Raw genomic sequence first — 25,527 nt, forward strand, 5'->3', positions numbered from 1 at the left:
AGTGGGGGGCAGGCCCCTCCCCCTGCACCTTCCCTGGTTCTGAAAGGCCTGGGCTCCCCTTCCAGTCTGGCCAGGCAGGTGGGCGATGCACCAACCAAAGGCAGCTCTGTCTCGGAAAGCTCCTCCCTCCTCTCCTGCAGTGTGGTCGCCCTGTGGGAAGTGGCCTCTTTGGTGAATGGATGGGTCACTTCAGCTCAAATGCCTCCCTTCAGGAACAGGGGATTCCCTACCTTCCTAGGTATTGCTTAAGAAATCCTCAGCTGAGGACATTATTCCCTTCATTGCTTTTGGACAGAGAAGAAGGGACAGACATCAATTTAGAAAGAGGCACTGACTGGTCGCCTCCTGTACATGTCCAGACCAGAGACCAAACCTGTAACCCAGGTATGTGCCCTGACTGAGAATCGAACCTGTAACCTTTCAGTTACAAGGCGACACTCTAGCCAACTGAGCCACACTGGCCAGGGCCCAAAGCCACCACTATTTGAAGATAGTTCTAGAATGTTCTTTATTTCTTTGGTCCCGCTTTTGTTGCCCAGGATTCAGCTCTTCTAAAATTTCCAAACAGCAGCCCGACACGCCAGACTGGCTCATCTTACAAACTCCTCCACCTCCTTTCTTTGGGCCCCACCTTCCTCTGCTTCTTCACAGGCTCTGCTCCTTCAAGGTCCCTTGGAGGTAGCTGTACCCTGGGCTCTCCTCTGCCACCTTCGTCCTGACCGTGCCCCGCCCCATCACCATGCTGCCGGCTCTAAGCACAACTCAAAAAAAACCTGCTGGTTTTCTCACAGGGCTTCGGATCAAGCCTTGGGCACAGGTACTACAATCACCCTTCCAGAACCTTCTGCCTTCCCTCCCTCCTCACACTCTGTTGCTACCTCTAGGTCCTAACTCCACCCATCTCTGGGTCCTGAAGCCCAACGCCTAGCTTCATTGCATAAGTTTGCCTGCTGCAATCCACCTAAGGTGGGTGTAAATGTGGTTACCGTGGTTACCGTAGGACCATGCACAGAGGATCCCATCAGACCAGACCACAAAAAACAAAAACAAAAACAAAAAGCATGAATCTCCAGGGTTTGGGTCAAGGCCTTTAAGGATTCTGGCCCCTCCTCCTCTACTGCCCAGCACCCCCTGCTCAGGTGCCAGAACACCACAGACCTTCATATGCCGCGGGCCTTGTGCTAACTATGTGACTTTACCTTTTTCAGTGTCAGTGTGCTCAGCTGCAAAATGGGAATGATGATAGCACCGACCTCACAGTCTTGTGTGAAGACACAGGGCCTGGCAGGCCTTGGGCTCAGCAACGGTTGGCTGTGCTCAGTTCATAGCTCCCTTCCTTTGTGATGCCACACCCAGTCTGGAGTTCCCCAGCTTCCTGGGCGGCTTGCCCTGACCGGACCCCAAAATGCAGCTGGTTCCCTTGAGGGAGAAGAAGGGTGGGCTCTGCCTTCAGGTGGCAGTGAATTTACTCACAGCAGCGGTGGCAGCTCAGGAAGCAAACACTACTCCCTCATGTTCCCTGGGAATCAACGTGCATGCAGACAAGCCTTGCATGCCACTGGCCCTCTGCCTCAACCTCCTCTCCTCCCTCCTGCCACATCTAATCTTTTGGTTATCAACAGCAGTGGCCCTTCCATGCTGTCCGAATCATGCATCCTCCTCAGTCCCTTCCCATCTCTCCAGCCCTCACCTTCAGTCTTTTACCTACACTGGGACCCTCAGCTCCTGTCACCCTTCCCGCACCCCTCTAAGGAGTCAGCCGAGGGGCTCTTGCACAAGCTCTTACCACTCCCTCTGTCTGACCTGGCTCTTGGGGGCATAGCCCTCTTCTTGATGTTTTTCCCACCTTCTCTGCTACATCACTCATTTTTCTACCATCATGCTGTTGCCATTCCTACCTCTAAAACCCTCCCCATCTCTTTTCTGCCCCTAAAAGGTCATCTGTCCCTGGCCAGTTCCATTTCTCTTCTTTCCTGAGCCCACTGCTCCAAAAATGTTCCCACCCTACCCGAACCTGCTCTTTACCAGGCCTCCTGGGACCTCTGGGCAGGTCACCACCCCAGTCCTGTTTCAGGGCTCCGGTACTTAACCCCTGCACAGCATCTGGCCCCAGTGATCCCTCTCCTTCAGCAGCGCCTCACTTGGCTTCCAGGACACCACACCCTACAGGTGATCCACCTGTCTCTCCTTCTCATCTTCCAGACACCTACATACCAGAAGGCTTCTACTCGGACCTCTCCCGAGCGGACTGCACTCATCCTCACTGTGATCTAGTCCTGTAACACCAATATAGAATGGCTCCCAGCTGCCTGTGTCTGGCAAGACCCTCCCTGATTGGTGGATCCAGCGCCTCACCTGCCTGTCCACTTGGGGGTCACACTTGCCCACCACTCCGACTCTGCCCGCCCCCCAGCTGCTCAAGGAAAAATCTTGATGTTGTGGGGGTTCAAAATGAGTCAGGCCTAGATGTGCCTCCGTGGTATGCAGATTGTTTTGGCTGAGCCAAAGGCAACTACAATACTTGCGTTTGACCCATCTCCAGGGCAGGGCGGACTTCTATCTCCTGGATGTCTGCTCTGACCATGCTGCAGTGACTCCCTAAAGCCCCCCAGGTGCACTGCCTCGTCTCTAGCTCAGGACCACTCGAGTACCTTCATCCCCCTCTCTATCTCTGAACCTCTCCTGCTCGTGAGACCTGACTCTCACGTATGCAGCGTTCTCCTTCACACGCACATGCCACATTGGGTTTTCTTCTCTTGCTAGTATCTCTCATGTCTATTTAATTATTACAAAAGCCAAAAGAACACTGAGGGTGGAGGAAAGCTTGTTCCTCCCCCAATGTCCTTTTTCTCACACCCCATTGCATCAGCAATATTGTTGGCTCTACTTTCAAAATGTGTTCAGGGCCCCTGGGCCTTTGAGCCCACTGCTGCCCTGCCCCCCTGTTGTTCTGACTCGGATTTCTACATAATCTCTACCCTCACTCCTTTTAGTCTATAACTCTGTATGTTGCCCTCTCAATTGAAGGTCCTGTCTCTGTTACATCAATATTTGTCTGCATGGCACTAGTCACAACTGAATATACTATTCTGTCTCTCTCCCCCACAAGAATATAAGCACCTTAGGGGAGTGACTTGTATTACTATATCTTGCTTGATACAGAGCACGCACTCAGTATATCTTTTGTTGTACAAATAAATGAACCCAAAGGCTTACATAGGTAGGACTGATGTTATAGATGTTGGCAGCCAGAAGGGGGCAGCAAAGAAGTATCCAATGGGGATGAAAGGTTGGGACAGCGTTGGAAAGGGTGGGAGGGCAGATGAGCAAGTGATGAGTGACCTGAACAAGTCCCTTAACATCTCAGTCTCAATTTCTTCCTGTAAGAAAGGTTATTGGGAGAGAGCACATGTGCTGGTAAGGGAAGTCTATGTAATTGGCAAATCATAACTGTGATGTGGATATGACGGATGCACAGTGTGAGTTGCCCAAATGTCCAGAGTTGGAGTAGAGGGTAGTTAAGTTATACAACTACGAGGCTGCCTGATGAGGGAATATTATAAAGCATTTCAAAGACATGGGGAAATGCTTCTGTTTTAAGTTTGTGTGTATATAAAATTTTTTTAAAAGGTTCATTCATTTTTAGAGAGGGAAAGGGAAGATGAAAGGGAGAAACATCAATGTGTGGTTGCCTCATGCACGCCCCCTACTGGGGACCTGGCCTGCAACCCAGGCTTTGTCCTGACTGGGAATCAAACTGGCAACCCTTTGGTTCACAGGCTGGCACTCAATCCACTGAGCCACACCAGCCAGGGCTCTATGTAAACTTTATAGACAGAACAACGATGAGATGTAGAATTAATAAGCCCGTGGAAAAATCTAGAAGAAACATATCACCATAAAAATGAACAGCTATCTGGGTAGATTTCTGTATTTTCAAAATTGTCACCACAGGGGTGTATTTGTGATTTCCTTGAGGTTTTAATGACCTACTAGAATGTTCTGTGGTTATTACTACATCTGTAGCCTGGGCAGAGGCCTGCTGCTTCTTTAGTCACCTCTCCTTCTTCCCGATACATCCTGAACAGCTTCCCCGGCTGTCACAGGTTTTCAAGGAACTGGACCCCTCTGCATGTGGGGAGAGGTCACCCTGACCTGAGCGCAGAGGGTGCAGCCATGCTCACCCAGAGCCCCTTCCGCAGCCCCGCTCTGTGCACCTACCTGTCAGGGGCCCATTTGCTCCTGATAGCCAGATGGGTACCTGGGCTTGAAGAGCAGAGACGTCTACTGCTGTCCCCAGCTACCCACCTGTCTGGCCCCTGGCCCAGTCTCCTGCCTTTACCTCAGTGCTACTGCAGGCAGGAGGGTGAGCTGGGACAGCCCAGCTGGGTTATCAAGGAGCTACCAACGGCGTGCACTTCTGCAGGCCTCAATGGCTCAGACCCCTGGGTCAGGCCTGGGTTACCTTGGCCCCTTGAAGTTAGGGCTGGAGCTCACTCTAGTACAAGTGGGGGGCCCTGGCCCTACCATTCCCAGACCCCTCCAGCCTGAACACCCCCACCTACCCCCCCCCAGGGATCCTGTGAAGCCCTAGACCCACAGTTCCCCTGAGTGGAGGCCTGAAATTCCACCCCCCACCCCCCCCAGTCCTCCAAGGCTCAATCCAAGCCTGTCTACCTCTCTAGCTAGGCGCCTGACTCCACTCAGCATGAGCTGGAAAGGCTACCAAACACCAGTGGGGAAACTGAGGCCCGAGAGCAGATATGTACCCAGTTGGGACAACACTAAAAGCCTTCTGGAGTCATCTCTTTGGACTCAGACCAAAAGTGGTCCAGGAAGGACTGTACCCTCGCCCCACTTCGGGCCAGCCTGCCATTCCAGCCTGCACTGTGAAAGCCCCAGATTTAACGACCAAGTTATCTTCAAAGCATAGCCTCCTTTATGATTCACCTTCTTGGGATGGTTCTCTTCTGGAAGGTTTTTACTGGAACCTTCAATAAATGATCTAGAAAATCTGACCGCCATCCTTAAAAGGCTCCCTNACACGCCAGACTGGCTCATCTTACAAACTCCTCCACCTCCTTTCCTTGGGCCCCACCTTCCTCTGCTTCTTCACAGGCTCTGCTCCTTCAAGGTCCCTTGGAGGTAGCTGTACCCTGGGCTCTCCTCTGCCACCTTCGTCCTGACCGTACCCCGCCCCATCACCATGCTGGCAGCTCTAAGCACAACTCAACACCCGTGAACTTCACATGTGCTGCTGGTTTTCTCACAGGGCTTCGGATCAAGCCTTGGGCACAGGTACTACAATCACCCTTCCAGAACCTTCTGCCTTCCCTCCCTCCTCACACTCTGCTGCTACCTCTAGGTCCTAACTCCACCCATCTCTGGGTCCTGAAGCCCAACGCCTAGCTTCATTGCATAAGTTTGCCTGCTGCAATCCACCTAAGGTGGGTGTAAATGTGGTTACCGTGGTTACCGTAGGACCATGCACAGGGGATCCCATCAGACCAGACCACAAAAAACAAAAACAAAAACAAAAAGCATGAATCTCCAGGGTTTGGGTCAAGGCCTTTAAGGATTCTGGCCCCTCCTCCTCTATTGCCCAGCACCCCCTGCTCAGGTGCCAGAACACCACAGACCTTCATATGACGCGGGCCCTGTGCTAACTATGTGACTTTGCCTTTTTCAGTCTCAGTGTGCTCAGCTGCAAAATGGGAATGATGATAGCACCGACCTCACAGTCTTGTGTGAAGACACAGGGCCTGGCAGGCCTTGGGCTCAGCAACGGTTGGCTGTGCTCAGTTCATAGCTCCCTTCCTTTGTGGTGCCACACCCAGTCTGGAGTTCCCCAGCTTCCTGGGTGGCTTGCCCTGACCGGACCCCAAAATGCAGCTGGTTCCCTTGAGGGAGAAGAAGGGTGGGCTCTGCCTTCAGGTGGCAGTGAATTTACTCACAGCAGCGGTGGCAGCTCAGGAAGCAAACACTACTCCCTCATGTTCCCTGGGAATTCAACGTGCATGCAGACAAGCCTTGCATGCCCCTGGCCCTCTGCCTCAACCTCCTCTCCTCCCTCCTGCCACATCTAATCTTTTGGTTATCAACAGCAGTGGCCCTTCCATGCTGTCCGAATCATGCATCCTCCTCAGTCCCTTCCCATCTCTCAAGCCCTCACCTTCAGTCTTTTACCTACACTGGGACCTAGAGCCCTCAGCTCCTGTCACCCTTCCCGCACCCCTCTAAGGAGTCAGCCGAGGGGCTCTTGCACAAGCTCTTACCACTCCCTCTGTCTGACCTGGCTCTTGGGGGCATAGCCCTCTTCTTGATGTTTTTCCCACCTTCTCTGCTACATCACTCATTTTTCTACCATCATGCTGTTGCCATTCCTACCTCTAAAACCCTCCCCATCTCTTTTCTGCCCCTAAAAGGTCATCTGTCCCTGGCCAGTTCCATTTCTCTTCTTTCCTGAGCCCACTGCTCCAAAAATGTTCCCACCCTACCCGAACCTGCTCTTTACCAGGCCTCCTGGGACCTCTGGGCAGCTCACCACCCCAGTCCTGTTTCAGGTCTCCGGTACTTAACCCCTGCACAGCATCTGGCCCCAGTGATCCCTCTCCTTCAGCAGCGCCTCACTTGGCTCCCAGGACACCACACCCTACAGGTGATCCACCTGTCTCTCCTTCTCATCTTCCAGACACCTACATACCAGAAGGCTTCTCCTCGGACCTCTCCAGAGTGGACTGCACTCATCCTCACTGTGATCTAGTCCTGTAACACCAATATAGAATGGCTCCCAGCTGCCTGTGTCTGGCAAGACCCTCCCTGGTTGGTGGATCCAACTGCCTCACCTGCCTGTCCACTTGGGGGTCACACTTGCCCACCACTCCGACTCTGCCCGCCCCCCAGCTGCTCAAGGAAAAATCTTGATGTTGTGGGGGTTCAAAATGAGTCAGGCCTAGATGTGCCTCCGTGGTATGCAGATTGTTTTGGCTGAGCCAAAGGCAACTACAATACTTGCGTTTGACCCATCTCCAGGGCAGGGCGGACTTCTATCTCCTGGATGTCTGCTCTGACCATGCTGCAGTGACTCCCTAAAGCCCCCCAGGTGCACTGCCTCGTCTCTAGCTCAGGACCACTCGAGTACCTTCATCCCCCTCTCTATCTCTGAACCTCTCCTGCTCGTGAGACCTGACTCACATATGCAGCGTTCTCCTTCACACGCACATGCCACATTGGGTTTTCTTCTCTTGCTAGTATCTCTCATGTCTATTTAATTATTACAAAAGCTAAAAGAACAATGAGCATAGAGGAAAGCTTGTTCTTCCCCCAATGTCCTTTTTCTCATACCCCATTGCATCAGCAATCTTGTTGGCTCTACTTTCAAATTGTGTCCAGGGCCCCTGGGCCTTTGCACCGACTGCTACCCCGCCACCCCGGTTGTTCTGACTCAGATTTCTACATAACCTCTACCCTCACTCCTTTTAGTCTATAACTCTGTATGTTGCCCTCTCAATTGAAGGTCCTGTCTCTGTTACATCAATATTTGTCTGCATGGCACTAGTCACCACTGAATATACTACTCTGTCTCTCTCCCCCACAAGAATATAAGCACCTTAGGGGAGTGACTTGTATTACCATATCTTGTTAGATACAGAGCACGCACTCAGTATATCTTTTGTTGTACAAATAAATGAACCCAAAGGCTTACATAGGTAGGACTGATGTTATAGATGCTGGCAGCCAGAAGGGGGCAGCAAAGAAGTATCCAATGGGGATGAAAGGTTGGGACAGCGTTGGGAAGGGTGGGAGGGCAGATGAGCAAGTGATGAGTGACCTGAACAAGTCCCTTAACATCTCAGAGTCTCAATTTCTTCCTGTAAGAAAGGTTATTGGGAGAGAGCACATGTGCTGGTAAGGGAAGTCTATGTAATTGGCAAATCATAATTGTGATGTGGATATGACGTATGCACAGTGTGAGTTGCCCAAATGTCCAGAGTTGGAGTACAGGGTAGTTAAGTTATACAACTACGAGGATGCCTGATGAGGGAATATTATAAAGCATTTCAAAGACATGGGGAAATGCTTCTGTTTTAAGTTTGTGTGTATATAAATTTTTTTAAAAGGTTCATTTATTTTTAGAGAGGGGAAGGGAAGAAGAAAGAAAGGGAGAAACATCAATGTGTGGTTGCCTCATGCACGCCCCCTACTGGGGACCTGGCCTGCAACCCAGGCTTTGTCCTGACTGGGAATCAAACTGGCAACCCTTTGGTTCACAGGTTGGCACTCAATCCACTGAGCCACACCAGCCAGGGCTCTATGTAAACTTTATAGACAGAACAACGATGAGATGTAGAATTAATAAGCCCGTGGAAAAATCTAGAAGAAACATATCACCATAAAAATGAACAGCTATCTGGGTAGATTTCTGTATTTTCAAAATTGTCACCACAGGGGTGTATTTGTGGTTTCCTTGAGGTTTTAATGACCTACTAGAATGTTCTGTGGTTATTACTACATCTGTAGCCTGGGCAGAGGCCTGCTGCTTCTTTAGTCACCTCTCCTTCTTCCCGATACATCCTGAACAGCTTCCCCGGCTGCCACAGGTTTTCGAGGAACTGGACCCCTCTGCATGTGGGGAGAGGTCACCCTGACCTGAGTGCAGAGGGTGCAGCCATGCTCACCCAGAGCCCCTTCCGCAGTCCCGCTCTGTGCACCTACCTGTCAGGGGCCCATTTGCTCCTGATAGCCGGATGGGTACCTGGGCTTGAAGAGCAGAGACGTCTACTGCTGTCCCCAGCTACCCACCTGTCTGGCCCCTGGCCCAGTCTCCTGCCTTTACCTCAGTGCTACCGCAGGCAGGAGGGTGAGCTGGGACAGCCCAGCTGGGTTATCAAGGAGCTACCAACAGCGTGCACTTCTGCAGGCCTCAATGGCTCAGACCCCTGGGTCAGGCCTGGGTTACCTCGGCCCCTTGAAGTTAGGGCTGGAGCTTACTCTAGTACAAGTGGGGGGCCTGGCCCTACCATTCCCAGACCCCTCCAGCCTGAACACCCCCCACCCCCCCCAGGGATCCTGTGAAGCCCCAGACCCACAGTTCCCCTGAGTGNGGCTCAATCCAAGCCTGTCTTCCTCTCTAGCTAGTTGCCTGACTCCACTCAGCATGAGCTGGAAAGGCTACCAAACACCAGTGGGGAAACTGAGGCCCGAGAGCAGATATGTACCCAGTTGGGACAACACTAAAAGCCTTCTAGAGTCATCTCTTTGGACTCAGACCAAAAGTGGTCCAGGAAGGACTGTACCCTCGCCCCACTTTGGGCCAGCCTGCCATTCCAGCCTGCACTGTGAAAGCCCCAGATTTAACGACCAAGTTATCTTCAAAGCATAGCCTCCTTTGTGATTCACCTTCTTGGGATGGTTCTCTTCTGGAAGGCTTTTACTGGAACCTTCAATAAATGATCTAGAAAATCTGACCGCCATCCTTAAAAGGCTCCCTCCCCTACCTAGGGAAGCCTCACCCCCAGTGAAGTTCCGCTCTTTCCCAAGCCTCACCCCTGGCCCACCCCTCAACACCCCCAACTGACCGCTGCTCCTGGGTTCTGCACTCCCCCTGGCCAGGCTTCTGCAGGCACCAGTCCGGTAATGTTTCGCAGTCTGCAGCGAGGTAGTAGCTGCGAAGGTGGGCTTCATGGAAGGTTCCAGGCCTGGGTGAGGAGCCTCAATGGGTAGGAACAAGGAGCAACTCTCCAATCACCTGAGTGGACAGTTGTCCATGGATGTCTTCTGGGTGCCAGTGTGGACACGTGACATGTAAGACCTGATGGGAACCCTCCCCCTAACCTTTTGGCACTATGAAACCCTCTGGCACTTGGACACAAGTCCAGGGAAAAGGGGATCCGAAATGGACTCAGATTAAGTTTCCGCCACTATGTAATGGAGGTAGAAATCTAGTTCCATTGTGGAAAACTTAAAAAGTTCATGTCTTATACTTCTGAGTAAGCAGACTAAAGCCCACTCCCTATTTTTAGAGAATGAAAAAGAAAAGAAAAAGTCTCCAAGTCCCCACTGTGCCGGGAAAAGGACTGCCTCTTTGTCATGATCACCATGGCCTCCTGGCCCCAGGGGCTCCACCCCTACTGGTGCCCTACCATGTCCCTGAAACACTTCTCTACCCTGTGCCCACACCACATTCTGTTCTGCACCTCCAAGGCCCAGTTCAATGTCACCTCCTCCAGGAAGTCCTCCAGAGCCCCAGGAATAAAAATAACCACCACCCCCATTGCCTGAGCACTTCCCACAGGTGGTCCAGGGCTGAAGGCTTTACAAGTATCTCACTCCAGTGTCAGAACAAAGCCCCCCAGGGCAGCAGAGTGAAACTGTCCTCTGGAGCTTTCCCACCACTGCCCACCATTTGTCCAATGCACATCACCTGGGGAAGCAGGCATGCCTATCTCCATCTTATGGATGAGGAAGAGTAGGTTTAAGGATGTGAAACAGTGAACCCCGTCACACGGCTCGTAAAAGAGCTGCAGGGACTTGAACTGGGTCTGAGCACCAGCCTGTGATTTCCCACAGCCGGCACGCTGCCCAGAGATCACTGGCTACCCGAAACGTGCCCAGGGCACCTGCTAACATTCCACCTACCCCCGAGACCTGAGCTCCTGTTCCAACACCACCCCCCAGATGCTGGCCAGTATCAGGCTTCAGTGATTTTCTCATGGAAGCTTTGGAACAGCCCTCTCTGGGGCAGAGAAAACATTCAATGACCTCTAGTGAACCCTTGGAGGATCCTGTGAGCCTGGACCCCTTCCCAGCCCAGCATGACGAGTGGCGTGAGTAGGCCTGGAGCTGGCCTGCAAGCCAGTCTGCTCGGCCCTTCCAGGCTGCCAGCCGGTATGGGTGCCAATGCCTGCAAAGGTGCTGGCAGTTCCAGCCCCAAGGGCTGGGGCCAGGGCCACTTTCCCACCTCCTTTTCCAGCCAGCCTGCCATCCTCTCCCGCACCACGCAGGAAAACAAAGCATTTCCACGGCCCATCTCTGTACACAGAGGAGGTAAATGGAAAGCCAATGGGTGGGTGGGCAGGCAGAGTGGCAGAGAGACTGTGGGGTGATGGTTGAGATTCATGAAGCTGTTTAAAGGGCAAAATGAACTGCTGAGCTTTCTTGCTTGGAGGGTAAGCCTTGGTCAGTGAAAGAGGTCACCCTCAGAAGGACCCAGGAACTCCAGGGTCTGTGTGAAGCCTGCTGGCTGACCCTCTACATCAAGTATTTCTTTCTTTCTAAAAGATTTTTATTTGTTTTTACGGAGGGAGGAAGGAAGGGGAGTAAGAGAGAGAGAGAAACGTGATGTGTGAGAGATATAGTTGCCTCTTACACACTCCCAACTGGGGTCCTAGCCTGAAATCCAGGCATGTGCTCTGACTGAGAATCGAACCTGTGACCTTTTGCTTTGTAGGCTGGAGCTCAATCCACTGAGCCACACCAGCCAGGACTCAAGTGTTTCTCTCTAAAGGCTGACACTCCATACCACCTGCCCATAATCCATGGGCCTCCCGAACATAACATGGGGAGCCGGGCTTTGGAGGCAACAGTTCCTTCACTACAAGGGGGTGCATCTCAGGCAAGTCACTCAAGTTCCTGACTCCATAAAAGCGGCACAGGAAAAGGTGACTGCAACGCACTGAACTTATAGTCTGGCACACATCATGTGTCATATGGGACTTTCACTTTGCTTCTTTCCATACTCATTCAAAAGGTCCATACCCCTTTTCAGTCTTCCCAAGGGACCCTTTCGTCCAGGAAAAGGGGCTGGAGAGCACAGGGGGAGCAAAGGGGAGGCCGAGGGGCTGCCTCACTGCGTTTCCATTCATTATCAGCAGAGCAAGGCCTGGCCACGCTTCCTGCTGCTGCTGGTGGGATGGGGCCCAGCAAGGACACCAACTTAGGCTGAAACCCAAGTTGGCACAGGCAGGTGCAGGAAGCTGACTCAGTGGCACCAGCACTGACGTCTATCAGCCTGGAGCCAGGCAAGTGAACCACAGGCTGCCAACCACTGGTCCTGGAGTCAGACAGGTCCACAGAGGGCCGAGCAGCCTTGGGGACAGGCTGGTGGGACCAGGGCAGGTGTGTTCTGGTTCCCTGGGCCAGCGAGGAGGGAGATGTGCAAGGCCATAGGCCTGTGGTATGCTCAGGTTCTTGGGGAAGCACTCACTTGTACTGTGGTTGTCTGAATCAGGGGCCCCTGGTTCCACCTAAAGGCCGCCTGCTAGCTGTGTGACGCAGGCACACTGCACATAGCTGTAACCCTGCGCCTCTGTTTCCGAGTGCATCGGCCCTCACGCCTGTCTCCCAGGTCCAAGGAGCAAATGCGAGGCCTCCTCTGTGCCCGCTGCTGTAACCCTAGTGTCTTCGGAAACATGTGTAAAATGAACTCACACGTGGCAGGTCTGACACCCAATAATCTTTTCCCAAGAGCCACCGCAGATGCATTTTGTTGCTACTTCTACCATCTCCACCTCGCAGACATTATCCCGTTGTCTCCACACCTGTGAGATCTCTGGGAAAACATGACTGAGGTGGGCCTTGGATCCCTGCTGCTGACCCCCCACATACCTAAGTCTCTTCCCCTCTCCAAGTCCGGCTTTCCCCTGAGGCCTGACATCAGCTACCACATCACTACACCCTTCAGGAAGCCCTGCCCACCTCCCGTTCAATGCCCTTTTGACCCATCCCCAGAGGCCAAGCTGGGCCTGGGCACAGGGAGTGAACAGCTCCAGGGAACAGGGGTCAGGGTGGGTGACATGCAATGTGTCTGGGACTGTGGAGTCGGATTCCTGTACTGCGGGCTTCCTCCAATCTGGGCATGCTGTGACGTCCACCCATTCCTACCTCATCGGCACAGCCTACCCAAGGGCGCGGGCCAGCTAGTTTCCACACTGCAGTGGTGCCTGGCATGAGCACGGGGCAGGGGCGAGGTGGCAGGGCTCCTGTCTCTCCTTACACAGGCCCTGGCCAGCCCTACTGCTCACCAGGTGGCTCTGTCGCCCCACTCATGGTGTTGGAAGGCCAGGACACAGGCCATGGAGGCAACGGAGGGGGACGGATGCCTCGAGAGCACGTAGTGGAGGCATTGGACCACCTACGGCTCGGTGTGCACCCCTTACATCTACAGCCATGCTCTCGGGTCCTCATGCAGCCTTCCTCCAAGGTTAGAAACCAACCCACCGACAACCTTATCTGCTCACCAAAGGCAGCCAGGCCCCTGCATCAGGAGAAGGGGGCACAGATGCATCCCCTCCCTGCAGAACTCTGGCTGGTGCGGCTGAGCAGTCACTGGTTCTGCTCCCACCCCTTTCTCTGGCCCAGGTGAGGAGGAGAACAGAAGGGCTGCAGACTGCCTCCTGCTTCAGGGACCCGCAGCCCGTGTCACACAGTAAGCCTGGCTCCAGCCTCTGGCCCCCAGCACCACGGCCAGCTCCCTACGCCAAGCAGCACCCTTCGCCCCCAGCCAATGCCTCTTACCTGGCTTTGGAATAGTCCCTGGAAAGGCCTGGAAGAGAGACAGAGAGGGATTGTCGGGGGAGGGCCTGGGAGCTCATCAGAAATGTTTGGGCCACATCCGAGACCTACCGCCTCAGAATCTGCCATTGTAACAAGATGGCTGGTGGCCTCTGTGCACGGGACATTGTGCAGGAAAAGGGTAACCAGACGGTCTCCTGCTGGGTCTGCCCTGGCCGGCTCTGTGATCTTGGGCAAATACCTAGTCTCCATTTCCTCCCCACTTGAGCGGGCCTCACGCCTTTCCCAGGGTGCTAGGAGTGCAGTGTGCAGGTGTTGTGAGCAGGTAGAAGGTGCCCATGAAGCTACCCCTGCTATGGTGCTGTGGTATGGTGGCCTGTCTCACCTCTGTGGGACCTTCTGCACCCTGACTGGCCTGCAGTCCTCCCTCCAACCCCAGGACCCAGGATGNTGGCAGAGAGACTGTGGGGTGATGGTTGAGATTCATGAAGCTGTTTAAAGGGCAAAATGAACTGCTGAGCTTTCTTGCTTGGAGGGTAAGCCTTGGTCAGTGAAAGAGGTCACCCTCAGAAGGACCCAGGAACTCCAGGGTCTGTGTGAAGCCTGCTGGCTGACCCTCTACATCAAGTATTTCTTTCTTTCTAAAAGATTTTTATTTGTTTTTACGGAGAGAGGAAGGAAGGGGAGTAAGAGAGAGAGAGAGAAACGTGATGTGTGAGAGATAATAGTTGCCTCTTACACACTCCCAACTGGGGTCCTAGCCCGCAACCCAGGCATGTGCTCTGACTGAGAATCGAACCTGTGACCTTTTGCTTTGTAGGCCGGAGCTCAATCCACTGAGCCACACCAGCCAGGACTCAAGTGTTTCTCTCTAAAGGCTGACACTCCATACCACCTGCCCATAATCCATGGGCCACCCTAACATAACATGGGGAGCCGGGCTTTGGAGGCAACAGTCCCTTCACTACAAGGGGGTGCATCTCAGGCAAGTCACTCAAGTTCCTGACTCCATAAAAGCGGCACAGGAAAAGGTGACTGCAACGCACTGAACTTACAGCCTGGCACACATCATGTGTCATATGTGACTTTCACTTTGCTTCTTTCCATACTCATTCAAAAGGTCCATACCCCTTTTCAGTCTTCCCAGGGGACCCTTTCGTCCAGGAAAAGGGGCTGGAGAGCACAGGGGGAGCAAAGGGGAGGCCGAGGGGCGGCTTCACTGCGTTTCCATTCATTATCAGCAGAGCAAGGCCTGGCCACGCTTCCTGCTGCTGCTGGTGGGATGGGGCCCAGCAAGGACACCAACTTAGGCTGAAACCCAAGTTGGCACAGGCAGGTGCAGGAAGCTGACTCAGTGGCACCAGCACTGACGTCTATCAGCCTGGAGCCAGGCAAGTGAACCACAGGCTGCCAACCACTGGTCCTGGAGTCAGACAGGTCCACAGAGGGCCGAGCAGCCTGGGGGACAGGCTGGTGGGACCAGGGCAGGTGTGTTCTGGTTCCCTGGGCCAGCGAGGGGGAGCTGTGCAAGGCCATAGGCCTGCAGTGTGCTCAGGTTCTTGGGGAAGCACTCACTGGTACTGTGGTTGTCCGAATCAGGGGCCCCTGGTTCCACCTAAAGGCCGCCTGCTAGCTGTGTGACGCAGGCACACTGCACATAACTGAAACCCTGAGCCTCTGTTTCCGAGTGCATCGGGCCCTCACGCCTGTCTCCCAGGTCCAAGGAGCAAATGCGACGCCTCCTCTGTGCCTGCTGCTGTAACCCTAGTGTCTTCGGAAACATCTGTAAAATGAACTCACACTCGGCAGGTCTGACGCCCAATAATCTTTTCCCAAGAGCCACCGCAGATGCATTTTGTTGCTACTTCTACCATCTCCACCTCGCAGACATTATCCCGTTGTCTCCACACCTGTGAGAGCTCTGGGAAAACATGACTGAGGCGGGCCTTGGATCCCTGCTGCTGATCCCCACACACCTACCTCTCTTCCCCTTTCCAAGTCTGGCTTTCCCCTGAGGCCTGACATCAGCTACCACATCACTACAGGGGTTCTGTTCCCACCCCTTTCTCTGGCCCAGGTGAGAAGGAGAACGGAAGGGCTGCAGACTGGCTCCTGCTTCAGGGACCCGCAGCCCGTGTCACACAGTAAGCCTGGCTCCAGCCTCTGGCCCCCAGCACCACAGCCAGCTTCCTACGCCAAGCAGCACCCTTCGCCCCCAGCCAATGCCTCTTACCTGGCTTTGGAATGAGTCCCTGGAAAGGCCTGGAAGAGAGACAGAGAGGGATTGTCACGGGAGGGCCTGAGAGTTCATCAGAAATGTTTGGGCCACATCCAAGACCTACCGCCTCAGAATCTGCCATTGTAACAAGATGGCTGGTGGCCTCTGTGCATGGGACATTGTGCAGGAAAAGGGTAACCAGACGGTCACCTGCTGGGTCTGCCCTGGCCGGCTCTGTGATCTTGGGCAAATACCTAGTCTCCATTTCCTCCCCACTTGAGCGGGCCTCACGCCTTTCCCAGGGTGCTAGGAGTGCAGTGTGTAGGTGTTGTGGGCAGGTAGAAGGTGCCCATGAAGCTACCCCTGCTATGGTGCTGTGGTATGGTGGCCTGTCTCACCTCTGTGGGACCTTCTGCACCCTGACTGGCCTGCGGTCCTCCCTCCAACCCCAGGACCCAGGATGGCACTGGGACAGCTGCATTGTCTTGCAGGAAGGGCAGGGCTGATGGAAGGAAAGGCCAAGGGTCCCCTGGTGGAAGCTGACACCCATGCTAGTCTTGCTTCCTCACCCTTCCTCTTCCCTTGAGTACCTGGTGACTGTGAACTTGATCTTGTCAGCCACTGCGAGGATCCTCTCCAGGTTTTGGGAGCCAAAAGTGCAGGGCTTTCGGAACGGGATGCCTGGGGGCAGCCCCTCGATGATCACTGAGCCAGGGTTACTCTTGATGCGCTTGTAGGGGACCTGGACTGGGTACTTGATGCCCAAGGCTTCCCCTGTGGATGACACAGAGGAATTATCATTAGGAGCCACAGGCAGGGCTGGTGTGTGGACGTGGAGGTGTGCCAGGTACTCTGTGCACAAGTGTGAAAGAGAAATCTGCCATGTGGTACCAAGGAAAGGCCCAGTCAGTGTGGGGGGAGTTAGGGGTGTGTCGTGCAGGGGCCCCAGGGGGTGTGGCGTGTGAGTCTGCTGGGCTGTGCTGAGGAGTCGGCAGGGGACGTGTGGCCAAGGCTGCTGGGGAGAGGACAGTGGCCGATGTTTCTCAGCATCCTAGTCTGAGAATCTGAAAGCCCATCTTCAGGATGGGACCTTATGGGCACAGCTGGCCCTTCCCACGGTGCCAGACCCTCCATCAGCCCCAGGGTTCTGCCTCACTCTGCTTTGGGACTGGCCTGGCCTGAGTGGGCAGACTGCATTTGGGTGCAAGGAAGGCAGCTGGAGCCCAGCCAAGGAGCAGCTCACACCTCAGGACCCTCTTTCCACAGAGGGGCATGGGTCTCATTCCTGTCACCAAGCCTCTATGCAGGCTGTGGCACTCCCATCCCAGTGACTAGACTTATCTCACAGCTGGCCTCGCAGCGGTCCTGGGGTGGGGGTGGCCACAGCCCCACTCTCAGATGAGGCCTCCTGCCTGCTGTCGGTGGCCACCCCAGAGGCACTGCCCAGCTGGCCCTCCTGCGGCTCCTGTCCACAGAACCAAGAACCGATTTCATAGCCCTGGGTGCTGTGAGGATGACTTGAATGTCCATGGCTCTCCGGGACATAGGTGGGGCCCACCGCGGGAGACTCACCGGGATAGAGGGCTGACTTCACTGTGACCCCCTTAGGGGCTGGTTGAGAGCACCATCCTCAGTGTCACAGGACGCCCCTTTATGGAGAAACCCTGCTGAAATCTCTGAGGGTCTCGCACAAGAAAGAACAGCTGAGCCCTCTCACGCAATAAACTCACGTTTACCTCCTGACACTGGGGATGGTGAAACCTGCCTCATTCCCCCTTCTGCTCTGACTCCTAGGAAACTCGGAGCCTGCCGTGTGCCCTGCCTCTAGCACGTACGGGATTCGTGCATCTGCACGTCACCCCTGGGTTCGTGCATTGCCTCAGCCTATGAAAGATCGAGATTTCATTCTCACACCACAAAATTTACCATTTTGAAGTGTGCAATTTAGTGGTTTTTCAAATATGTTCACGAGGTTGTGAAATTATCTCTACAGTCCAAGGCCAGAACATTTGCATCACTGCAAAGAGAAGTCCTGTGCCCATTAGCAGACACTCCTCCACCCCTTGTCCAAACACCCTGGCCAACACTCATCTACTTCCTGTCTCTACCATTTCCGTCTGTTTTTAACTCCATATCTCAGTGCTTTTTGCAAACTAGTTTATGTGCCATTACTGCACAGAGATCCTTTCTGAAATGAAAAGACTCAGACAGACGGAAAACTTACGACTGTAATCCCTGAATGGGAACTGCCTTCACTCCTCTCGCCTCCAAGATGGCTCTCGCGACAATGACCGACGGCCGCTGCGTCGCAAACCCTGTGGACACTTGTACCCTTTTGGCAAAAGCCTTCTCCTCGGTGTCCACAATCCCGCGTTTCCTGCTGTCCCCTCATTCCGGCCTCTCCTGCTCCTCCTGGGCCTGACCTCGAAACACAGCCTTCTTGGCCTTCAGTCTGGGTCCTCTGTTGTCCCCTCTGCACCCCCTGTGGTGTCTCCTCTATTCCCATGACCTACGCTTACGCTTTGGTTCCAATCCAGACCCCTTTGGTTCCAATCCAGACCCCTTTCTGAATAGCACACTTTGTTTCCACTCACTCCTCTAACCCCACACGTGCCAAATGGAACCCATTACGTCTCCCCTCTGACTCCCCACGTCAGTGGCTGTGCTGCCCCTCCTCCCCGACTGACACTTTGTGTGCCTCCTGTCCCTGGTGTGCCATGTGCTCTACCCCTCCCCCATCATGGTGACCGGTCCAGATATTCCAATGAGCAGTGGCATTTCCCTGTCACACCGATTGGGTAAGGAATGGACATGATACTCAACAAGGACCAGTGAGAAGCAAGGGGACAGCTCAACAAATTCTGGGAAATAGCCTGACTCTCTTGAGAAAGCCCGTGGAACAGCCAGCCCTTTCCCTCCTCCCAGAGTGCACACATAATGGGGTGTCTGGACCTGCTATGGCCATTCTGCCAACAGGTAGGAAGCCAGCCTGAGACGATGCTGATACATACTGTGGAAAGACACCAAGGTCATTCCTGGGCTCCTGGATCCAGCTGACCCTGAAGGCCACCCTACTGCTGGACCTCCCATGCTATGAGCTATGGCTCACTGTACTGTCCAAAGATAGCTGCAGTGACCTTTCTCCCACCCCACATGCTGCTCTTACAGTGTAACATCTACACTCCGCACAGAGAACTGGGCATGGGACTCTGTGACTGCCTCGACCTGTACAGTACAACAGAGGTGACGTGGCATGACCTCTGGGGCTGGGTCACAAAAGGCCAATAGCTTCCAGCTGGCTCTCCCTTTCAGGACACGTGCCTCAGGAGCCCTGACTGACAACTAGGAATCTTGCTACCCTGGAATTACTATGCTGGAATGCCTGAGTGGAGGGATTTCATAGAAATTAGGAGAGATGCCTGAGGGGCCCAGCATGTCCAGCACTGGCAGTCTCCCCAGCCCAAGCCCAGGGATCAGACACGTGAGTCAGGAAGCTGTCCAGGTGATCCCAGCCTCAGCCACCTTCTGCTGGCATCCTCGGGAAATACCCCGAGTGAGGTGACTCCCTGACAACATCAGAGATAATAACTGGTCCTTGTTATTACAGGTCACCACGTTTTGGGGTGAGCTCTTCTGTAGTCATAGTAACTGAATCTTAAGCCCATTAACTCCCTTTATTGTTGAAGCCAGTTTTAGTTCCTTGAGACCAAAAAGCATCTTAAATCATTCTAGCTTGTTTTCCTCAAGTAACAACTCAGCTGGAGGCCTCTGGTCTCCTCCCTCCTGCCTGAGGATTTAGCACCAGGATTCTCGCTCTGAGCACATCTCTACCCCATCCACCTTCCTCCTGGACTGAGGCCAGGGACTCACCCAACAGCACACTCAGGCCTACCTGCCACTCCAACCTCTGAGCTGGTCTCATCACCCATCCTCATCTTCTGTCACCCATGCACTTTCTTTTTTTTTTTTAAAGATTTTATTCATTTATTTTTAGAGAAAGAGAAGTGAAAGAGAAAGAGAGGGAGAGAAACATCAATATGCAAGAGAAACATCGACTGGTTTCCTCTTGCACGCCCCCAACTGGGGACCTGGCTCACAACCCAAGCATGTGCCCCAACCGGGAACTGAACCAGTGACCTCTGGTTCACAGGCCGATGCTCAATCCACTCAGCCACACCAGCCAGAGCCCCATCCAGGAAGATATTCAAAAGTATAATAAAGTGGATCCAGTCACTTAGCCCTTCCCCCCAAAATGCAAGGCTGATACTGTGGATGATCAGCTCTGTTTCCTGGCCAGCTCCAGGGGGTCCTTCCTCCCCCTACCTCCACACTTCAGCTTTCTCCCCTTCTCAGGAAAAGCCTCAGGGCCTTTGCACATGTCCATTACCTCAGCCGGGATGTCCTTCCTTCACATTCTGCTCAATTAACTCTTTAACCATCCTTCAGCTCTCTTTAAAGAGGCCTCCCCGGCCCCCAATTTAAGGTAAGCACCCAAGTTATTCTCTCTCGAGTAGCCTGCTCTTTTCCTGCATGTTTGTGGAACAATTCCTCACTGTTATTAGAGTCTGTGTCTCGGTGCTGAATGTCTCTCTCCTCACTGAGCTATGGGGCCCGGGAGGGCAGGGACTGCGTGTTTCCTTCACTGCTGTATCTCCAGTGCCTGGCACTGGTTAGAGCTCCAGAGATACTTGTCGGTGGGTAACAGGGTTCCCCAGAGGTGACCCTGGGAAGCTCCTGCCTCACTTCCAACCCTGCGGCTTCCCTCCACCCAGGCGCCCGGGCCTCACCGTATTTCTTATTGAACAGGTCCTGGACTTGCTCCCTCAGCGTGTTGGCGATGTCGATCCGGGAGAGTCTGGTGTCATAATTCTCTGCAAAGTGAAAAACAATGATGAATTTGGGCTGTTAAATTAAAAGGCACTTAGTGAATTTTAAGGAATATGATTTTCTTCTTATGGGGACCTCCTCCTTCTCTGCCAGTTATCAGACCCCTGGAGTGAGCCCCTCGCTCCAAAACAAATATGTTGACAGAGATGTGTTTTTCCGAAGGATGCACACTCTTGTGACACCAGCAACGAGTTGGAAATTAAGTTAATTTGAGAACCACCAGCACAGTGATCAACAAACCCTGGAGGTGAGAGACACTGTGAAGAGGACCAGTTCCTGCACCATGGTGGGCTTGGAGCAGGGGAGACAGGGGCTCAGATGGCTGGGCAGCCCCTGGATAGGCAGGGAGCCAGCCTAGCAGTTCCCAGGGGTCACTCCCCGACCCGGAGGGTGTTGGTTATGGAGCCTGTATGCCAGTATGTGCCAGGGGGACCCCAGATGGGCCCCTGCCCCCAGGGAGATCACAGCCTGGCACTGCCTTGTGGGAAGAGAGAGGTGAGGTAGTGGATCTCACGGTGGTTGGGTGGGAGATGCTGAGGACCCCAGTCCCCTAAAAGGACTAGACATGAGGAACCTTGGGGTGTGGTGAGAGACTCAACCCCCCTCATCATACAAAGTCCCAGCGCCTGGGTCAGAGGGAGAGACTTGACAGTGCCCAATTACCCCTCTGGGGTCCGGGTCCTCTCTCTCAGGGCTCCCCGACACCCTTCTTGCCATGGGTCTCCCTGACCCATTTTCTCCTCACAGCCACAGTGACCAAGGATACCTCGGAAATGCCCGCTCACTCACAGCCACACCCAGGGCTGCCTCTACAGGCACCCGGGCTGTTGCTCCCCACCCATCACTGAGGCTACACTTAGTCCCAACAGGAAGCTGAGCAGCGACAACGCACCCCCACCGCTGCGAGGGGAGTTGACCCCTCAGAGCCTGCCCTGTCGTGGTTCTGTTCCTCAGTGATGGCCCACACTCCACGCCTTCACTCAAGCTCTCCCCCTTCTCTCCCTGCACACTCACTTCCTCCTATGCCATCTCGGCCCCGCTGCAGTCCCCGGCCTCCAGAGCCCTGCTTGCCTCTCATGCTTGCCTCTGCTTTGAGAGAGGTAAGAGCGAGGCTGACTGCCTAGCATGCAGTGGGCAGGCAGGTCAGCTGACTCCCCACATGGACTGGGGGCAGCTCCTGTACTCTGTGGAACCCCCACGCCACCCCCTAGAGCCCCTGTGGAGCCTCTTGGAGCTGGCAGGCTACAGCCCTGCCCTGCTGCTAACCCACCTCACCCAGTCCCCCAGGCGCTGAGGTTGTGGGCAGACCCACCCCAGCCTGGCCAGGTCAAGGTTGTGGCGCCAGGCCTGGCGACCCCATCCTGAGCCGCAACCTTACCTTGAAAGCCCTGTCTCTTCAGGCTCTCGTCCACAAAAGGGTCCCCGGAATCCCTCTCTGGGGACGAGGGGAGAGAAGCCAGGGTGAGCGGGCAGCTAGCTCCTGACATCCAGGGACAAAGGTGGGGGAGAACCAGATGCAGAGGGCACTGGGGGAACGCCAGGGGAGGACAGAGGAAGCAGAAGGAGGGGAGGTGGCAGAGGCCTGGGACCCCTCCCATACCCAGCCCGCACCTTAGCCCATGACCCTGTGCAGGGTACCTTGGCTGTCTGTGATGGGCTCTTTGACTCCTTCGGTGAGCAGCTCAGGCCTGAAAAATACAAGAGGGGCTATCGCCAGGGTCCCTCCAAACCTCCTCATCCTGTACAGCCCTCCCCCACCAGGACTCAGTCTATGCATCTGTACAACAGGCCCTCTGCCTCAGGACAGTTGAGGTCTGGGGTCCCCACCCCACACCCACAGCTGTCCTACTGACCCACATGTAAGATCGGGGTGCGAGGGGCTGCACTGGACTCTGACAATTCAGCTGGGAGTGAGACCCGCCTGGTCCGGGCCCAGTGGGGCTGACACCCTCACTCTCAGTTCCAGAATATGGAGTGACTGTTGCTGTCCAGTGTCAGCGCCCGTGGTCTGGGGGGCTCCCCACAGAGCTGGTTTTAAGTGTAGAAGCCGTTGGGGGTGACTGTTCGGTACCCCGGTCTTGAGGCTTGAGGACCATCCAAGGTTTCTGGCTGACACCTCAGAGCTGCCATTTTACTTTGGGCTCGGGGGCTCAGGGACCAGCCCAGCTTTCCCCTAACGTCTGTATCTACACAGATGCCGCAAGGCCTTTCCCAGACATGAGGTAACCCACCAAGGTCCTTGAAGCAGGTACTGTCTCCATCTTCTCATTCTCAGGATGAGGAGACTGAGGTGAGGTGAGGGACATGCCCAAGATCACACAGCTCATGGGGCAGAGTGAAAATGAGGTGCCCCTCTCGTCCTCACCTGCAGCCTCTCCAGCTGAGAGGCACCCTCCCCCGAGCCAGACCTCTGTTTTCTGTCCTGGCTCAAAGAGAGGGCAGCAGGCCTTCAAATACAAGTTTGAGGAGAGGACGCAGGACGGAGGAAGGGACTCTGAGCCAGGAGTCCTGCTCAGCTCCTGCCACTCCTAGAGGACTGTGGGGCCATCACTCCACTGCCAAAGCCTCAGTTTCCCCAGGAGAAGGGGGAGAGGCAGTGGCGGTGGTGGGGGCTCTGGGTGCAGTCTGAGGCCTTTTCCAGCTCCTCAGACTATGGGCCAAGGCAGGGCTGTGCCTCCCCCCTCTCCGGCCCTAGAAGCCCAGCCCAGTGCTGGGCAATGAGCTTATGCCCAGGTCCTGCTGCCAGTACAGGCCACCAGTCCTCACCCTCTGACTGCCTGACTGGGGGGCAGAATGCCCTCACTCCCAGGCAGGGTCTCTGTGTCGCTGCTTGGCCACCTCTGTGCTGGAGAGCTCGTCGCCTTTGTGGGCAGCCTCAGCACAAACGCATCCTCACACTAGACCCTGGTCCAGCCCTCTTCCCTTCCCGAGGTCTGAAGGGGCAGCTCTGTTACCTGGCCCTCTCCACCATGCCCTCCTCTGGCCAGCCTGCCTCCCCAGTGCCCTCAGGCTGCCACAGGCCCCAGACCCCTGCCCCACCCAGACAGTCCCACTTTAGCTGAACAAGGTCACACTGAAAATGGGGCATTTGGGGTCAGTGCTGTGCCAGAGTCAGTCTGGCGTTCGTTCCCGGTTCCTGGGAGAGAAACTATGAATCTTCATAATTTCTCCAATGACAGGAGTGTCTGTCACTCATGGTGAGCCTCCAGGATCACACCTATGCTTGTACTGAGTTGGTTCAGGATGCAAGAAGAGCAGCCGTGTGATTGGAGGACTGGGCTTTGGGACACCTGACATCCGTGCAACTTCCCTGGTTCTAGGGAGAGAGGCTGGAGAACGGATTCAATCACGTGCCCAATGACCCAACCAAGCCTGCCTAACGCCTCCCGATGAGCACTGTGGACACTGAAGCTCGGTAGGGCTGCCCGTGGTGAGCAAATCGGTGTGCTGGGAGTGATGTGTCCCCTGATTTCATGGGACAGGGCGTGGGAGCTCTGTATCCAGTGCCCTTCTCAATTGTCTCTTCAATTGGCAGGTCTCGATTTGTAACCGCTACAGGCCCCTGGTACTTGGGGCTGGTGTCTGCAGTGGGCACGTTCTTGGTGGGGTCTGTGCCCTGAACCAGTGGGGTCTGCTCCCTCCGGGTGGTCAGTGTCAGAACTGTACCGCAGCACTTCATGTAGACAGAACCTTCCACGCCTACTTCCCTGGACATCAGCCTCCCACCTGTCAGAATTTATCCGTTGCTCTAGATTTTCTTTTCTTTTAAATTTTATTTATTTATCTTTAGGGGAAGGGAAGGAGAGAAGGAGAGAAATATCAATGTATGGTTGCCTCTCATGAGTCCCCTGCTGGGAACTGGCCTGCAACCCAGGCATGTGCCCTGCTGGGAATCGAACCGCGATCGTGTGGTTTGCAGGCCCATGCTCAATCCACTGAGCTACACAAGCCAGGGCTAGATTTTCTAAGCATTTTTTAACTTTGGAGAATTTGATGAAAGCAAGGAACCCCTTTCTCCAGAAAGATGCATGAAAGAATAAAAAATTTGCATATATGTTCAAGACATTATGCATTCTTATCTGGGTTAATGTGTTTTGACCAAAGGTTTAGAAAGTTTAATTTGATTTTGTGCCAACTCTAGTAACAGGTACTGGTTGTCTAGACTATTGTTTTGAAGGATGTGGAGGTCAGGTTCAGATGCAAAGAGTGTCAATCACTTAGTGATGTCTCCTGCAGGTGATAATTTCTCATTTATATAAACACATACTTTTATAAGCTCAATTGTATTCCCCCAAATTTCATGTTGAAGCCCTAACCCCCAGTACTTCAGAACATGACTGTATTGGAAAGCAGGGTCTTTAAAGAGTTGATTAAATTTCAATGAGGACATCAGGATGGGCCCCGATCCACCTGACTGGCATCCTTAGGAGAGGAGATCAGGTCATGCAGGGAGAGATGCCAGGGGCGCCCGTGCACAGAGAAAAGGCCATTTGAAGACACAGCAAGGAGGCAGCCACCTGTGAGCCAAGGAGAGAAGCCTCAGGAGAAGCGAAACCTGCCAACACCCTGATCTTGAACTTCTAGCCTCCAGAACTGAGAGAAATAAACTGGTTGTTTCAGCCACCCAGCCCTGGTACTTCGCTATGGCGGCCAGTGGTGTTCAGGGTAGTGATGAAGTTACTTATGTAGCCCCACTTCTACGTAGTTCTAAGGCATTTACATGTCCTCCAAAATGTATCCCTTTAAAAGTAAGATTAATTAGAAGTGGTTACTTTTCACTTAATAGTCCCCATAGTATTTTTGCTCATTTGAAAAAGGAGGAATAACCCTGGCTGGTGTGGCTCAGTGGATTGGGCGCGGGCCTGCGAACCAGACGATCGCAGTTCGATTCCCAGTTGGGGCACATGCCT

The 25,527-nt window shown here is 54.1% G+C and overlaps 1 protein-coding gene across 1 annotated transcript in view; it reads right to left on the bottom strand.

Moving 5' to 3' along the window:
* The window catches only part of GTF2IRD1 (GTF2I repeat domain containing 1), a 106,943-nt gene that overhangs the window by 15,945 nt on the left and 65,471 nt on the right, over positions 1 to 25,527 (bottom strand). Inside the window, exons 19-23 of the mRNA XM_037051104.1 lie at positions 22,256 to 22,305; positions 21,996 to 22,052; positions 20,518 to 20,601; positions 16,321 to 16,504; positions 15,746 to 15,774 (exon numbers count right to left, since the gene is read on the bottom strand). Of these exons, the coding sequence (XP_036906999.1) occupies positions 15,746 to 15,774; positions 16,321 to 16,504; positions 20,518 to 20,601; positions 21,996 to 22,052; positions 22,256 to 22,305 (404 nt within the window). The remainder of the gene's footprint in view (positions 1 to 15,745; positions 15,775 to 16,320; positions 16,505 to 20,517; positions 20,602 to 21,995; positions 22,053 to 22,255; positions 22,306 to 25,527) is intronic.

This window comes from Sturnira hondurensis, unplaced genomic scaffold, assembly GCF_014824575.4.
Source record: "Sturnira hondurensis isolate 20B ecotype Veracruz unplaced genomic scaffold, ASM1482457v3 Scaffold0007164, whole genome shotgun sequence".
NCBI lineage: Eukaryota > Metazoa > Chordata > Mammalia > Chiroptera > Phyllostomidae > Sturnira > Sturnira hondurensis.